Consider the following 18,338-nt stretch of genomic DNA (forward strand, 5'->3'; position numbering starts at 1 on the left):
CCTTTTGTTTTCTGACTCAACAAATTAATATAAAATAAAAATCACCAGGTCTCATATACTGTTCAGACAAAAATACATACTATCAAGACTGTCCTGTCAAACAGTCTGAGTAGAAGAAAGAAGATCTGGATATGAAACTGCAGTTTATTTCCAATTTGGGTATCAGGTTTAGAACTGGCTGTTAAACAAAGGAATGAAACAATCTCAGAAGTGCAAAGGCAATAATGCAGGGACCTTCCCAGAGGAGGAAGTAAGGATTCGTTTCCTTCTTTAAGTTTTAGAAGCTTTAATTCATGATACTCACTTGTCTGCCAAATATATTTTGGAATCCTTAAAATAACTGTTTATTCTAGTTGTTCCTACCATGCTTCAACCAAACTACCAGGCTCTCCTCTGTTGATGCTGCCTCTTTCGGAGTCCAGAGTCAAGAGCAGTGCCAACACAGAGAGGTGTGACACCCATTAAGCACCTATCACTTATATGAGTTTGAATACACATACGTACAGAGTAGGTATGCATACAGACACACATACATACCCATCTAGAGGTCAGAGATACAGGTGACACAGAGGGCAGACTTCAGAAGTGCTAAGGTACCTACACAAACAGCATGACACCAGCTAATTCCCAGCACCTTCAAAAAGCTGGCTCCACGTCCTCTTCCTGCCTGCTCCACACAAGCTATTTTCCAGTGTTTGTTGCTATATTTATCGCTTGAATTACAGTATTACTGAGAGGACTCAGGCAGACTCGTTCTCCCTGACGCCTTCCGAACAGTGGGAAGGTCTGTACTGCTCAGACAGCACCATTTCGAACAGTTAGCCTGGCCAACATCTCTACACTGTCATCACTTTTCCAGCACTATCGGGAAATCCTTCCATCTGCCCTCAGATGACAACTGTATATACTTACTGACAGCAGTCACTGGCTTGTAATATTTTTATCACCCTAAATGCAGGAAGACTATTGTCAATTAGTATTATGATGGGGAAAGCAGGAAATGAAGAGTTAAGACTGCAAACAGCTTTGTTCTGCTGCCTGTGCTCCATTCCTCCTAACAGGTTCTCTAACACAACAATAAAAAGAGGAGATCTGTCAATTAATGCATGTAATGGGAACTAACAGAAAGAACACATGCGTTGACTTGACAGTCTACAGACTTCCCTGAAAGGACAAAGAATGTATCTATCCAGTTAATTCCATTATTCAGCAGCTTCAGCATGGGAAGGAAAAACATCTACCAAAAAGCTTGCATGGAACGAGTATGAAAATCTTTAAGTGCTTACTGCCTCTAAACTTGTGAGTCAACTGTCTTCATTCTGGGCTAGCTTCATTTGGATTTACAAAACATGGCACTGCAAGAGAAAATTATTCATCTATTGTCATTTACACAAAAAGATCAGACTTGAACATTTGAGGATTGTTATTTAAACTAATTAAAGAGAGAAAGAGAGAGATGTAAGAAAGTGAATTTTAAAGAAGTTTCCCCAATATTCCTGCCTGTGGTAACATCTAACATAGAACATCTCAGCCCCAAAATGATTTGTTTGCCAAACAAGAGCTATTGGAAGGGTTTTACTACAGCTTATGATCCAATTATATGCATAAAAATGACTCCTTTTTAAGCTACAATCCTTGGATGAAATCTGTTTTTAAGTCACACTTAAAGCAGAATGCAAGAGTATGGATAAACAACAGCAGCTGCTGAGGTTCCCCACCTTACAAACACCAGGAGAGTTCACACTTCACTCCTTGTTATTTTTGTTTTAGGAAATGAAGGAAACAGTACTCTGAGCTGATGAAGTCACTGAAAAGGCACTCGCACCCACTCTAAATATGACCTGATATTTGCAAATAAGAGTTTAAGTGCAAGTTATCTAAGCAACAAGTGTCCACCAAGTGCATGTTTAAATGGTAAAGAACAGTTCCACAAAGATCCCGCTGCACTAAATATCTCTTTTCAGATGCACCACAACTGGATTCACGGGAGTGCTGTGTGAAGAAGCCAACACCTTCAGAGTCAGTTCCTTGGTCAGACCTTAGCAGTGATCAGCAAATCCTGTCTCATCCCAGAGAGGAGCAAACAAAGACCCGCTGGGAAAAACTGCTTGCAGTTCTCCGAGGAGTGATGTATGAGAGAGGTACATAATTAAAGAGGGACAGAGCAGGAAGGAGCCCAGAATTGGTACAGGAGAAATCACAGGAGACTCATATTTAGTAACACGGCAAAAGTGATGTCATAGAACAGAGCAACCAAAAGAGAAAAAAGGAGAAAAGCACATGGTGAAGGACTGGACAGGTCCCAAATGGCCAAGGAGAAAAGATTGCAGACTGTGTTTTGGCAGAAAAACACAGAGAAAGATCTGTTGTCTATTTCTTATGGACCCTTTGAAGTTTTCTGGATCTAATCTGATTTTTGCCTGTCATTCTTTGCCAAAAAAGATAAACCTTGCCAGGGAAAACCCACCTTCCCTTATCCTCACGCTTATAAGAATACAAATGGTCTGTTTTAAATATCAAACACTTAAAACGTGGAGTTTTTCTTCTGCAATGTGTTTGAGACTTTGATATTTCCAAGCTGCCATACTTGCAACTGCAACTGACCCAGCTTGTTCCTGGCTAAGTCTCTTGTGTTTGACCAAATTCAATCAGAACACGGGCCTTGGTCCACAGCTATCACCCCACCAGCTCCATCTGTACTCCACTGACACGGGAGATAAAGGTTTATTTTCTGAAACATCTGTGTATCAGTGTCCAAAATGCTTCACTCCTTTCCCCCTTCTCCCCCCCTAAATTTTGTACTGATAATGAAAATCTTCTGGAATTCTGTCACTCAGTAATAGCAATTGCTTTTAATATTCTCTAATACTGTATTAAACAATAACACTGTAGTATCATTAGCCTTCTTTTTAGGATCTAGTCTGCCAAAATCTGCAAGCGTAATCTTACCTTTCAGCCTCTCCCTTGTATTACTTAGTTCTTACTTTAAGGTGCCATGTCTTGCTGTGTGTGGGACTGCTCAGCAAGACTGAAGGCTCATTCAGCTCAAAATTATCATGCAACCATCCCCACGTTTATGATTCGGGGCCTGCCACAGATATCAATTTCTATTTACTATGCATTACTGTAAGGAGTACACTGAAAATTTTATACCTATTTGCAGCTCTAACATGTTAAAATGCCCCAAATGCCATTTTGCAATCACTGCAGGCAGATGCTTTTTAATAGTGTTATTCACATATGAGGATTATCAGATAACTCGCAAAGCTGCAGCTCAAGTAGGTGCTAATTCAAAGGAAAATAAAGGCACTGGGCAGGAGGAAGACAGGAACAAGAGGCCAGAAAACAGCACATTTGTATTCAGAAGACAGTAAATACACCTTTGAAACAGCTGCTGTGGCACTGTCACTTTAAAGCTTGTGTCCTCCTCCCAGCATGGAACGCTCTCCCTACCTGCTGTACACAGACGCACTGCTACACACACTGCTCTCCATATCCTGGTTTACCTGCTTGGATCTCCTCTTATTGTCCAGATCAATGTAACAAAATCCACACAACCCCACACAAACCATCTACCCAAATCTACTTCTTGCCTCCCCAGCTGTATGAGGCCAGATTTCCATTCAGTAATGGCACCAGCCATTTACCAGGGCACGCTTTTATTTTATTGAGGTCATTCCAGATTTTTTCTTCCTCTCTCTACAGCTGCATTAACAGCTTCCTTCCTATTTTTAAATCAGTAGCTAATTTCAGCAACTAAGTGCTTATTGTTTTTTTTCAGGGTCACTCATAAAACAAACACCATTATTGATCTTTCTGAAGCCACCACCAATTTTTCCCTTTTATCTCATCTGAGTCTCTATTCAATGGGCAATTTCTCAGTAATACAGGACATCCATCCTAGATAAATCAGGGTATCCAAAGAAAGAGATCTTTCTGTCCATGTGGGCTAATACAACTCCTACTGCAGCAGTAGCCAAGCAACTCATAAGTGTTATTGGTTTTTGTCTCCACAACACCTTTTCAGAGGGAAAAGTGCTATAACTTGTCCTTTAAAATCAGGAAACCAAGACACAGAGGGCTGTCATCCCTCAGAGGCAAAGACGGTTCACAAAATGTAGAATGAAATGAATCCTTTTTTTCCTATATCTTAACCACATCAGCATCTCCCCTAGATGCACCCTAGACACATGGTTGCTTATTTGTTGGATTACAGGACTGAAGACCTGGCCAGCTGGTATTTATCACACATTTTTAATCAGTATCTGAAGAGAAATGACATCACAGGTGAACATGAAAAAACCCGTTAGACCAAACTGCTGCAGTACTTTATCTGCTCTGACTATTAAAATTCAATATAATTCTTGGAGCATAAGCCCTGAACCTACTCACTGTCCCACAGTTAAGCTAAAGGACATTCTGGCTTTGCCCCAAAGAACATGATACCAAAATGCAAAGCAGCCCTTCCAGGTGGTAGGACCCAAGTGACATCTTCCACATACCAGCTATCTAAAAGCATCTTTGAAGACAGTGCACTTATTCACCAATCCTACTTTAACAAGATATGCAAAGATAGATTTACTGGCCATTACCATTTCTGCTAAGTGTAGCAAATTTGGTCCTTTTCAAATTAATCCTAGATTGATTCACAAAGAAACATTAAATGCAGTTTGACTGCTATAATAACGCACCATCAATCATCAGACAAAATTTTTCAATGGTCCCTCTGTGTATCATCACTATCTGGCCACTTTCTTTAAGATTTCTCTCTCTTTTTCTACAGCAGTGAAAGACAGCCTTGTTCTGTTCCAACACACCCCCAAAGAGAGGGTGGAGAGCTAATGGCCTAGGACCAGTCTGCTGCCTATGCTGGATGTGTCTGTGGCATTGTGCCACGTGGGGCTGGCTGTGCCCACCAGCATTATACCTTAGGAGATGAGAACTGAGCTCGGCCCAGGTCCAGTGCAGCTCCTGGAAGCTGAGCTAGCTTTTCTGCATGACAGTACTCATGCACATGGAAACACATGGTCCATTCAGATCCAGAACAGTTGTGCCTGTGCACTTCATTATAGGGAAGGCCTTTGTGTCCTGCTTTAGCACTTCTCAGCTCTATTAAACACAGTTTGAGAAGTATGTTCCTGCACAGGAAATTCCTGCCAAAGGGTCCAGAGATGCAAAGTACCATGTTGGTAGGGACAATAACATTGCCATTTTAATGTATTGTGACTTAAGCTAGTATATTAACAGTAAAATTGGTTGATTTTCACATTAAAATACAAAGACCATACATGCCAGTTGTGTAATGAATAAAGAAGCAGGTAGCAAAAACTCAAAGATTTGGGAGCAAGTAATCCCCTAGATAAAGGGCATTCAATTAATCAGAATACCTGTCTCAACTTAGACAATTCTTCTCTTCTTATGCACATATCATAATGTTTTCTGGGAAACAAAACAAAGACCAATGTCATCACCAGGATTTCCCTTCACTTAAGGAAGGGCATATCAAGCAAAACCTGACTACAAAAATGAGGTAAAGTTCTAGTAAGGACAGCAGAAAGAGGATTTTTAATGGGTAACACATTAGCATCAGGCAGATATCAGCCTGGTCTCACATGAAGTTGTATGTCACCGCACTGCATGCAACAGGAGCAGCACATTCAGAGATGCTTGACATCCAGGCCAACTACATCCCGGCACCAATGCCCCCAGCCTGCCTGATGATTGACTCTGGGCTCTCTGCAGTTTCCACCTCAGCTTGCTAAGTCATGTTCAAATGAGAGACTGCTTTATTTTCACTTGAACTTCACATCCTGTTAGTTTGCACAAAGGAAGTGAGTTATGTTAACAGCACACCTATTTTTTCCTAATGAAGATACACTTTCTTGGATATTATTGTCATTCAGACACCTATTTAGACACCTAGTCATAGGCTATGACCAGTTGTGTAGCGTATAGTTGTTCTACTTAAAGGAAAAAACTCTCATTGAAACAAAAGGGCCCATTCTGCTACTAGGTAAACAAATGGGAGTTCATCAGAGGCTCAAAAAGGAAAGGGATTAACATGCTTCCATGTGGCTATGGTCTCAACTGTTCCAATTAAAACTTTCACAGTAAATTAAACCATGACAGAGGTAAGAATGAAGTCAATTTTCTGTGGATCGTGCTATTCCACTGACATAAATTGCCATTATTAGGTAGTATATTCAGCAATCTGTATAACGATAGAGTAACAAGACCACAAACCAGTGTTGATTAAGTTTGGCCTTTTGCATGCTAATTTTGGTCTGCTCTGCCAAAATAATTGAACGTACCACCTTATTTAAACACCTCTAGATAATCAGCACCCTCTCTCTATTCCTGACCTTTGCTTAAGACCGTGGTGCTGGCCTTCACTCCCTGTAGTGTTGGATGTCCAACACCACTTGGCCGCTCCCTCAGCTGTGCTCACAGCCTTTCCATTCACTCTCCACCACTTACACTCATCCTATCCCAGAGCTTTCTTCTCAAAGGTAATGCTAGATGTCACCCATCTTTATCCTGCCCTTCTCTGTTTTCCTACATGTTGTACACAACACTTCATCGCTTTCATGCTCTCAGAGGCTAGAACCACCAGCGACTTTCCTTGACTAGAAAATGAAGGTGCCAACTACCACGGGATTGCCCCAGAAAGGTTGGAGAGGACAACGAATAAATAGACTCCCACTGCTCAGTGCCTGCTAACAAGTTCAAACAACACATTACGCAATGGGTAAACACAATAGTGACCAAAACTGAGGGAAGGGACAGCCTTGTGTGCCGGTAGCCATGCTACCAGACCCCCCTGGAGAAAGCTCTGCTCCGCATTACTGAGGCTGCACCACATACGGATGTCTCAATACAATGGGGCGCTTATCTGGCTGCCAAACGCCCGCCATGCTCTCCCACCTCCGTTCCATCACGGCAGCACCAAGTAAAAGGTGACAAAGGGCTACAGAAGAAAGTCAAGGCAGCGCAAGACAAGGTGAAGCCGGCCGATGGGCTGGAGGCCCGGCACCCGCAGACCCGCGTGCAGGGGGCCCGAGGGGCCGCGCGTGTGACACCCCGCGGGGCGGCCAGGCCCTGCCGCACCGCACCGCACCGCACCGCCCCTCGCAGGGCCGCGGCGCCCCAGGGCTGCGCCCACCGCCCCGAGCACCTGAGCGCAGGCCCCGTCCCCGCGGGCGTCCCCGGCCCTCCCCCGCCCGCCCTGGGCCGCGCCGGGCCTGGGGCCCCGTGCCCCGGGGGGAGCCGGGGGGGCCGGGGCGAGGGAGGGCGTATAATAAACAGCATCGCTGTCACGCAGGCAGGGCTGCCGGCTCCCAAAGCCGCCTCCCCGCGATAACAATCCAGGTACAGCCCGCGCTCGCCCCCCTCCCTCCCTCCCTCTTCCTCTTCCTCCACCTCCTCCTCCTCCTCCCGGGGGGCCGGGGAGAAATCCGCAGATCAAAGAAAAGATGCACAACAATAGCGGGGTGGGCGCGCACCGCCGCCCCCCGTCCGGCGGGGCCGGGGCCGGGGCCTCCGGCGGAGGTTCGCGGCGGCCCGGCCGTGGCCGCCCCGCGGGAGGGCGAGGGGAGCGGCGGCGGCCCGGGGGGCCGGGAGCCCCCGCCGCGGTACTCACCCGGGCCGGCCAGTGCGGGTACCCCTTCATTTTGGCGAACACCAGGTCTCCAGCCTTGTATTCTCGGGGCCGCGGACGAGCCATCGGGAGCCGCCGCGGGAGCCGCCGTCCCCCCCTCCCTCCCTCCCTCCCTCCCACACCCCCCGCGCCCCGCACACGCCGCCCGGGGGCAGCCGGCCGAGCCCCCGCGGGGTGCGATGCGGCGGGGCGCAGCCGGGAGCGGGGCCGGGCCGCGGGCAATCCCCGAGCTCTCCGGCGGCGGCGGCGGCGGGAGGAGATGGGGTGTGTGTGAGTGTGAGTGTGTGTGTGTGTGTGAGTGTGTGTGTGAGTGTGTACGCGGGGGAGGGGGAGGCCTTGGACACAACCCCAGCAGCCCCCGGTACAGGGAGCCGGCTGGCGGCGGGGCGCCTGGCCGGGCGGGGGCGGCCGGGGAGCCCTCACCCCGCGGCGGCGGGCGGGCGCGGCGCTGCCCGCGGCCCCCCCGTGCGAGCTGCTACGCCGCCCGCTCCATCCCCGCCGCAGCCGCCGCGGCCCCGGGAATATGGAGCCGTCTCCTCCGAATTACTCCTCGGGCAGCGACCGAAAACAGGATCTTCTTTCCCCCCCACACCCCTCCTCTCCGCCTTCCCCCCCGCGCTTCGCCTTCCTGTTATTTTCTAGGTACACAGATCGGTTTCTATGAAAATAGGAGAGCAGAGAGCGGCTCCGGTCCCTCCCGGCCCTTCCTTCCCCTGCTGAAGCATGACATGGTTCTTTATGCGCGCCTGACATGGAGGCTGGGCGAGGAGCAGCCGCCGCTGCGCCCTGCAGATCGCTGCAGCCGGGTCCCCGGCTCGCCCGGCCGTGCAGCCCCGTCCCCTGGCACCAAGGCCCGGCCTCGTGGGGCGGCTCCGTGGGGTGCCCCCCAGCACACCCTGCATATGGTCTCGCCGCACCCCGTTGCCCGCAGACCCCTGGGGCTGCCCCGGCCCCTTCCACGCTGCAGAACGCAGCACGTCCCAGCGCACCCGTGGCACGCTGCTGGGCTTTCCCATCTCTGCACCCATCATCTCTCCACCAACAACCCTTCCACGTTCCCCAGCACCCTACAGCTCAAAAAACAAACAAACAAACAAACAAAAACAGCACAGCCACAGCAGCAGAAAGACTGATGCTAGAATCCACTTGAATTCACTTACATCCACAACAAGGGCTTGGCCTCAGAGAACATTTGGGACTTGGCTCTTGCTAGATGATGCCAATTTTCAGAAGCATACACCTCAGTGGAAGGGAAGCACTGAAATCTTACAAATTTCAAACCCAGACATCACCATTTTTACCATGATGTTACCAGTTCAGTTGTAGCGTTCAGAAATCAATTGTTATTGATGTTCATTGTACTGAAATGTTGTCAAGAGAAGCACTTGCAACCTGGCTCATAAGCAGGAAGGTTTTTCCCTAGGTTTGGATGGAACTAAAGCATGCAGGATGGCAGCTATCCCTGTTGCGTTCCGTGTCCCAAGAACAGCACCTGGTGGCAGGCAGATGGAGGAGGAAAGATGGGGTAGGAAGCTGTATGGTCCCATCTAGGGAATGAAGCAAGTGGGCCACAGAATTGCCAGTCTGTAAGGGCAGAGAAAGAAGGGAAGTAAACACCTCTTGTAGCACCTGGTTTGGGGTTGGTACAGGACCAAGAAGGCTCTCACTGCTTATGGTGTCTCCAGGGATGGTTGTGGTACCCAAACACTGCTGTCAACAGTGCATGAGTAAATAACATTTAGTGCTTTGGGGTTGTAAAATAGGGTATGGACTTCTCTGCGGGGGGAAGCATTACTGTAAAATAATTAACTCAGTATCAGTACCAGACTAACAATGGGGAAAAACACACAAGAAGCTTAATAAGCACTTAGGTGATTGGCCTGCCCTCTGTCAATGCCATTATTTGCCTGAGCAAACCAGATCGGTGACAGCTGCCAACACAGCCACCTCCAGTGTAGACATGTGGCCTAAGAGCTCACTTTCACTTTCACATCAGATAGGACTTTGCATCCTTTTACATTTATATCTTATTTCAGTTTAAATTCCCTTCTGAACAGACGTCATACAAAATCTCTGACCACAGCAGTTGAGGGCTCTGATCTGAGTCTGTTGGAAATAATTCGGACTGCTGTGCCTTACCTCCATACTTCTGCTGTCATCCAAGGCAGCCTTGTTTCCATAATACTTAGGAGAAAGGTGGAGCTGATTTATTTATTTTTTCCTATTTATATGATTTGCTTTTCATTTACAGGTACTAACAGCTCTTTTTAGTAACTTATTTAATGATCTTAAATCACAGATGAGTAGGATATGTGCCTATCCCTTCAAAAAGGAGACTGTATGGGCTATATACATACACATATGTGTATGCATATACATATGATAAATGTACTGCTAGTTAGAACAGCTAATTCAAAATGACTCAATACTGATCTGAAATTTCTCATCAAAATATTCACTTTTTATTTAAAATTTTCGTTCATCCCAACTCCGGTGTCTGTAGAGGATGCTGTGAATAACAATATTTCTATTCTGCAGTATTAGAACTCTGAAGGAAACTCATCCCATAGACATACAGGGACAGAGCTCTCTTTATCTCTTGCATATCAGCTGCAATGGGTATGAGTTGCCAAGGTAAGATTTCAAAGTAAGAACTCTGCTCAGCTTTGACCAGCTGAAAAGTCTTACATGTGCTTTGCAAACAGTCCCACCGTCAAGCTGTAGTTAATATGCTGAGAAAGGATGGAAGAAGCTGCACATTTCACTGCTGGTAAATGAGAAATCAAACGCTCCACACGTTAACAGCATGGAAAATGACCTCAGCAGAAACAAGAAATGAGTTTCTTAGTGTGCATAACTCCATCAGCCACTGATTACAGCAGAGAAAACATGAGACCTGCACAGAGCCATTTCCGCTATGTCTCTTGCATTCTGTCTCCCTCTGAATGGAACATTATCTACCCCTTCTACACGGAAGTGGGAAAGAGAAATCTGCTTCCCATCCTGCTGCCAGGTGTTATATCTCCTGGGCAGGGCGATATGTACAAGTAGGGGACAGGGAATAAAGGCAAAGACCTCACAGGGCCATGCAGAGAAGTGGCATGGCCAGCTGTGCAGCTGTCAGTCACTGAGACGAGTGGTGGCAGAGGGACCTGTCCTGAAGTGGCCACACTGGTAGATTTGCTTTCCCAATGATTCCTAGGGAACAGTATTCGTAAGCTATGGAGAAGCTTTAAGCCAGTCCTGATTATTCCCTGCTGTTCACATGAGGAGAAAAATAGCTACGTAACTGGTTGAACATTTACATAGGGAACAAATTCCATTGATTGAGCGGAGTGTGGATCAATCCTTAAGAAAAGTGCACATGGACATAAAAGGCCTAATTTCAAAAGCATCCTCCAAAGTCATGATTAAATTTTTAAACACACCTAAGTTTTGCATGAAGTACTCCACGAATGGTTTTACACACCGTTATTGGACATTTGTATGCCGCCTTCTCTACAGACCTTATTCATATTGCAGTCTTACACTTGCTGCTTTGTGACATGCTGCCTTATATAAATGCACAAAGATTATTATATTATATTGCCTCTGAAATTCTGTCTCTGATCATCTTACAGCTTTTGCTTTCCCCACTCAAATCTCTTCTAAGATCAGACTATAGATGTTCTGCAACATGGCCGTGTGTATAATGACCTTATTACAAGATATTGAAAAAAACCTCCTTTTTACTTGTGTATCGGTAGCTGATACAGTTCCCTTTCCTTCTGCATTTCTTTCTCCTGTATGTAAAAATGTCTTAGTGATGATCACGGTGATCAGTAATTTGCTTATGTCCACAGTAAGCTAGTGCTTATCTGTTAAATATTTTAATAGGAAATTGTTCTAAGTCACAACTGAGCCATTCCCCTGTGCAACACATGTCTGAGAGCACTGTCTGCAACCACTGCACTCCTTCAGGTCAGCAGAAAGATACCCTAATGTTGTATGTCCATCCCAACATGCACAGAAAGGCACTTACCATGCCCATTAGGATATTCTTAATTACTGGAGATAAGAAGCTCACCAGGGGATCTCAAACCTTCTTCGTAATAAGCTTAGAAGGGAGAAGGATATGTATCATAGCTGGAGCCGGTTATATATGCCCAGTTTCATGAATCTGCTTAGGTTATACTCTGGAGCAATCTCCTAATCATATTAAATTAGACCATCTTCAAGGCGATTGCTTTACATGTTGCAGAGGTGTGAACATATATCCCAGAGAGTGAAAAGATTGGAGTGCTTCAGTAAAAATTACCCCCTGTGTGGTTGGGAGCCTTCTGTTGTTAACTGGAAAGATTTGTATGGGACGAAAATGTTATTAGCAAGTACGCATTGCCTCCATTCCTTGTCCTCTTTACTATACTGTGGCTAAAGCTAGAGCAGATAATAGATGCCTACAGTCAGCACAGGTTAGTGATTTCTAGTTCAAACCTTTGCTTCCAGTTGCTTGTATGTTTTTCATAATGTAACCATCATTGAAATTTTCCACAATGATTGTGTGGCTAATAATAAAATTCCCACAAGTTCTTGACAATGATGGGAGAAGAAATAACTGTAAAATTACCAAATTGCCAAGTATCTTTTGCTGTCCCAAGAGTGTCCATAGAAATGTAGCCAAGTTGCAAGACTGTGAAAACATTCATATGCACCCAATATGGGCTGATAAACAAGTCTCGGATGTTTTGCTGGGACTAAACATGCTCTAAGCTAAAGTGAATTGATTCAGCTCAGGAGTGGAGATGACTGTGGATACAATGCTCGTGGAAGGAAAAGATGGCTGTTTCCCTACTAGTACCCAAACAGTACATCAGGGTGGAGTGACCAGACATCTATGCAGAGAGAGAACTGGGAAAAGCTGAAAGGGGAGCAGGGAACGGTTAAAGCCTGAGAAGGTCATGGGAAAAGCAGAGAGGGATCAGGTGATAGGCAAAAGCAGCCACAAGTGGAAGAATGCAAAGATTTCAGAATGTCACAGAATATATTAAAAATTCCACATATATTCTAACAAAATGCTATGGCCCAGTGTGTTTCATTCTCTGCCTCTAACTTATCTATCAGAGATAATGATCTATGACTGTGCTGCCAGTAACCCATCTGCTCTAAAGGAAGTCTTGACACTGCGTTAAAAGGTGTCAGACTCTATGACCTTCTAAAGTCTCTAAGTGAGAATCAGCCCAAGGTTTTTTATGGGGATAAAAACAGACAAGCCCAGAAATAAATTATTAAAGACTGTGTCACAAGCCACCCAAGAAGAGAGAAGAATTAAAGTTGCACCAGCAACCTGGGCCTGTGTATTTCCCAACATTTGACTACCTGACTATGCAACTTCATTTTTCTTTGAATTTTCTTTTGGGTCCTGTTACATAATTTGGCAGCTGTTTGTTGAGAAACACTCACCAAAATTCAGTACTTCCACTAATATTCTACAAATGTAGTTTATTCAATGAACTAACACTCAAAAAACATAGTATCAAGTTTATTGCATTGGACAGAAGTTGCCCAGTCTCCTTTCACTTTGCTGTTCCCATTCTTTAAAGAATTTGGTAGACATATGTCATTCATTACAATGAAATTAATATATTTTCATCTTCATTTGATATACTAATCTACAAAATGCCTTCTCGAAAGGCTGGGTGATAAGCACCATCTCTAAAGCCATGAAGCCATAATACCTAGGAAAGAAAACCTGCAACCAACATTTCTCCTCTGGAGACATATTTTAAATGTGTCATCTAAAGCCCTAGAAATTTATTGGCTGAGAAATATGTTGAGAATTGGCAGGAACAATAAATTTAGCGCCAGATTCATGACACTTATCCCACCATAGTTTTCTCTCATAAATACTGGAGTAAAGGATTTCTCTCACATGCCCCTCGGTATATTCATCAAAGTGCCTTTAGGAATGTGCCTTAATGAATAATTACATTCCAATATGGACAGCAGAGCATATTTACTTAAGGAGCTTTGTACCTTTACTTTTATGTCACCTAAATGACAGTTCTAGAAAGGGGGAAACAGAAGGAAATAATATGACTTGCATGCCACCTCCTGAGACTGTCACTGTTCTGTATCAAACACTCCCTCTCAGGAGCAGGTTTGATGTTGGGATTTACTCTGGAATTCACTTGGGTTAAAGAACCTAAGCTCTGAATCTTATGTTGTAATGCAGTATGATGCATAGATATCATCACGAGAAAAAAAGTGAATTAATAATTCTGTCAGATGTTTCTTCCTGGATAGCTTGGCATTGACAGGAGTTTAACAGAATCCATACTGAGCTACTGGAATGTCCTCCTAGCTCTGTTGAAATTAGGATAAAAACTCTTAGTGACTTTCCCATGATGTTAGATCTCAAACTTGTTTTACATAATTGTTCTCTATTCTTATGGCCAACATCACCAGCCTCTTGTTGACTCAGATGTATAAAATGGGACTTCTCCTCAGATCTCTCCACCTCTTTTGTCTCAGTTGCTTCCAAATCTTACCTTCTATTTATCTATGATATTTTTTCTTCTCCATGAGTGCACTTTTCTCCAAGTATCACTGCTCTGCTATACTACTTTTCTGAAAGAGTGGTCAAGCACTGGAATGGGCTGCCCAGAGAGGTGGTGGAGTCACCAACCCTGGAGGAGTTCAAGGAATGTTCAGATTTTGTGCTGAGGGACATGGTTTGGTGAGTACTATTGGTGATGGGTGGATGGTTGGGCTGGATGATCTTGAAGGCCTTTTCCAGCCTTGGTGATTCTGTGTTCCTTTTTGCCTTCTCCTGCCCTCGTTCCCTCTCTCTCCAACCCACACAAAGCAGTGTTCTGCTCTGTGTTCTACACCCCGGCTTTACTGGATCAAGTATCCTACTGTTTCTTTCTCACCTTCCCACCCTTGTTCCCCCAAGACCTGCTGTCTCATCCCTCCAGGATGGTATTAGTGCTCCAGGGGGCTTAGGATTAAGGACTACAAAATTACTGGGGCTGAAGGTAGTCCTCAGAGGCTGTGTGACTGGTGATGCTGAAAGCAAAGACCATGAGAGCCATCTTCAGTGATGGATGCCAGGGTGGGAATGGACATAGGGAAAGTTTTGGGCCAGTTTGTGTGGATGACACTGCACCTGGTGGATTGCAGGGGAAGGAAGCCATCACTGGCCAGGCAGAAAATGTGGCTAGTTATTTTTTCTCACTTCCCGATTCCCAGTGAAGAAGGACTTGGCTCCTTGGGCAGCCACTCCTTTCCTGTATGGGGAATGAAAGGAAGCTGGAAGGGAGAGATTGAAGCTGCTGATCCTACCAGCACACTTGGTCTGAAACATTATCACTTAAGCCTTCTGGTGTACTCCAAAAGATCAGCACACCACCTTGAGCAACACAAGAACTGCTTCCAGCTGGCTCTCATGAGAACTCCTGAAAAGCACATTTCTTCACACATTCCACATCTCCACTGCCTCCAGATCATGTTTCTTGCAGTGGCCTGCAAGGCTGCCCCTTCCTACTTACATCTTGTCATGTGGCAGCCACATGTTGATTGTTTCCCCGCTAGCCATGCCAAATCTAATATCCTGCTCACCTATTTGTTTCTCAGAGATCTCCAGCCTGTGCTCCCTGCTTGCGACATGTCCTTCTTATGCTGCTTCTCAAGAACCACAATCTCAGTCTTTTGAATTCCTTTCCCCAAACTCCATCTCTCTCAGACACTCAGGACAACTGATTAAGTTTACTGCATTTCTAATGAGGGATGGTTGGTGTAGGAATGTAAAGAGCCTGGAACTGGAATGGCATATAGGATGAGAAGAAAAGGTCATGGGTAAGAATGCTTAATGACAATTAAGATTCTAGCTTGTAATTGAGATGACTTTGCCCAGCATATCAGCAATCCCTTTGTTGTATAATGTATCCCTTTCCCCATGGTCTGACTTTGTTTTCCTCAACGCTGCCCTCTTCAAAGAAGGCACAGTTTTCTTCTTCTGAGTTTGGAAAGTTATGTGTTTATAAATAATAAATAGAATAATAATAAATCAGGGCTACTGCACTTGCTAGCAAACAGCCAATATGCACTAGGTCTCTTTGAAGTCAAAGGGGCTGTATCTGCTGCTCTTTATGCCACTTTCTCTACTTTGGATACAGTGAAGTTGCTCCTGTTTCATATACTGAGAAATGACCTGATAAAATGTAGAATCTCAGTAAGCTACAAACACAGTAGAAATACTACTAAAAGATAAATACAAATCCTAACAGAATTATAGAGGAAATATTATCAGATAAGAAATTCATCTGTTTCTTGAGAAGTGACACTATTTATCTCTAATTGCAACATAATGACTTGGTAAGGAAACGGCCTGCTGCTGTAAACTTGTTTGTTTTCTTCTTTAGCTTTCACTTTTGTTTATGTGGATGCTATCTTATTGAACAGAAATACCAGTTCAAACCTCACCACTGTAGTTCAGAGAACTACAGTGTTTCAGAATAAACAGAAAAATGATACCCATCTTCACTGAGTAGCAGCAAGGGGCTTAGTATATTGCTGGAAGACAAGCATAAAATATTTAGACTGGTTAGTATTAAGAAAGTCAAAGAGAATATTATGAGATGAAGCAGCCAAACAGAATTGGCAATGATAGTCTTATAATGGAAAGGTATTTATAGAGTGTTGCTCCCATTGGACAGGATGCTGCTGTCTTACTCAGGCAAATCCCCCACTGAAAATTTCAAAGGGCATATTGCCTGCCTAGAGATGAGCAGGGACGTGGGGACTGAAAACGATACAAAAAACTTGTCCATTCATGTCATGCCTATATTAAATGATTGTATTGCACGGTGGTGCAACTACAGTTCTCCAACTTCTGGGCTCTGTGTGCTTGCCATACGGGCAGAGCTGGCTCTACAAATGTTAAAGTCAGTCTCTGTTGCCATGTCTGTGCCCACAGAGAAGAAAAAGTTCAAATAAAAAGTTGACTTTTTGTTATCCAGTGATCAATAGTGAATTTCTGGAGCATGGCTAGCAGTGGAAAGGCAAGAACTGGTACGTGTGGTTAGGCATCACAGACCTTTAGTTTAAACTGTGATGTCCTGATAGCCCCAGTCTAAACAGAGAGCTTAGCTCTCTGGAGGTCTAGCTCTGGACTTAAGTGACATTTTGGATCCTGATAACGGGAGAAAATCCACTCTGCTATACATTGCTGGGTCTCAGGCAGCAATAGTATGAAATGGCAGTGGGCTGCAATGTGTTTCCCCATGCAGTGTTCTCCTCTGCCCACTGCCAGACTTACAGAATAGCTTTTACTTCACACTGGTAGATTAAGGAGCTCACAGTACATCAACTACAGCATCCAACATAGAAGAATTCAAATATAAAGGGATTACCTGGATAACAGTAATGTCCATATAACAATAACAAGAAATGGGAAGAATCAAGATTTAGGGCAATAATACAAACCAGTAACAGCAAATTACTCTATAATTGAAAACCATGAGCTGTTTTATGTCTAGTATTGGCTATAGACTTGGTGCAAACTGTTTGCTTGCTTCAACAATGGGATTCTCAATGAACAGGCAAAAGATATTTCCATTTTGTGTTCAGTTCACAAAGTTAATAAACTGACGGTACATGAATTAATGTGAGGACTTCACTCCTCAGTAAATATGTTTTTTACAGTAATAATCATTTAATAATAATTGGCTTTGTAACAAAGGCCACTGGGCCAAATGCTCTTGGTGTGACTTTGCTGGCAGTGATACAAGGTACAATTCAGCCAGGATGTACCCAGTCCTCTGTGGCAAAAGGCAACAAAAAGAGGCACACTCACACAAGCTTGCCGAGTGTAAAACTGCTCTGCTCATTTACAGGCTATTAATGAAAAACTAGACAATTACGTTTCTACTAAACGTTGCTCAATCAATACAGAGAGATAGATATATGTACAATGGCATTCAGTGAAATGTAAACAGATAATGCTGGTATAAACCTTCAGACATCAAGAGTGTTACATACACATTCCTTGATGCCACTGCATATGAACTCATTCTCTCTCTGACACACACACATGATAATGAAGCTACTGGTTCCTACTGATCCTGAGAATCCCTGAGGGGCTGGGCAGAGGTCCAAAGAGCTGTATGATAGCAGGTCATTCTGCCACATATTTGTCTTTTTGACACTAACATTTGCCAGGAAATCCATCATTGTCAATGCAGCACCATCATGCAACATGGTAATAAAAATGTTTATGTGCAGTCTCTGTCAGTGTTTTGCAGAGAAGGAAGAATTAGAGGGAATATAGGTAGTGCTGCACCCTCTTTTTTAACTCCCTTGCTTTTTTGTCCAAAGCTATGACACTCTGATGCACAGAGCCTTTCTTCTGACAGCAGCCACTCTAGATTCTTTCTTCCTTTTATTTTTTTCTTAGTGAAGTGTCCCACAAGCTCCTTTATTTGAAGGTTGTACTTCCAGCACCTAAAAATAAGGCTTAGAAAACCTAAATGCTTGTCTCCAGATTCATAGGATGTAGTCCATTGCCAGTCACATCAAAGGCAGCTGCCCCACTACACAGCATGCTCAGCTCCAGTCTGCCACTGAATGGGCAGGAGTAGGGAGCTGCTGCTCCAGTAAGGAGCAGAAGCCAGGTCAGGACATGTACAGTTGTTATTACTGT

The 18,338-nt window shown here is 44.5% G+C and overlaps 1 protein-coding gene across 1 annotated transcript in view; it reads right to left on the reverse strand.

Annotated features, from left to right (window-relative positions):
• The window catches only part of HDGFL3 (HDGF like 3), a 34,876-nt gene extending 27,103 nt beyond the window's left edge, over nucleotides 1–7,773 (reverse strand). Inside the window, exon 1 of the mRNA XM_031587691.2 lies at nucleotides 7,640–7,773. Coding sequence (XP_031443551.1) covers nucleotides 7,640–7,723 — 84 coding nt within the window. The 5' untranslated portion in view covers nucleotides 7,724–7,773. The remainder of the gene's footprint in view (nucleotides 1–7,639) is intronic.
• Nucleotides 7,774–18,338: the final 10,565 nt, after the last annotated feature.

This window comes from Phasianus colchicus, chromosome 12 (genome assembly GCF_987193195.1).
Source record: "Phasianus colchicus chromosome 12, bPhaCol1.hap1.1, whole genome shotgun sequence".
NCBI lineage: Eukaryota > Metazoa > Chordata > Aves > Galliformes > Phasianidae > Phasianus > Phasianus colchicus.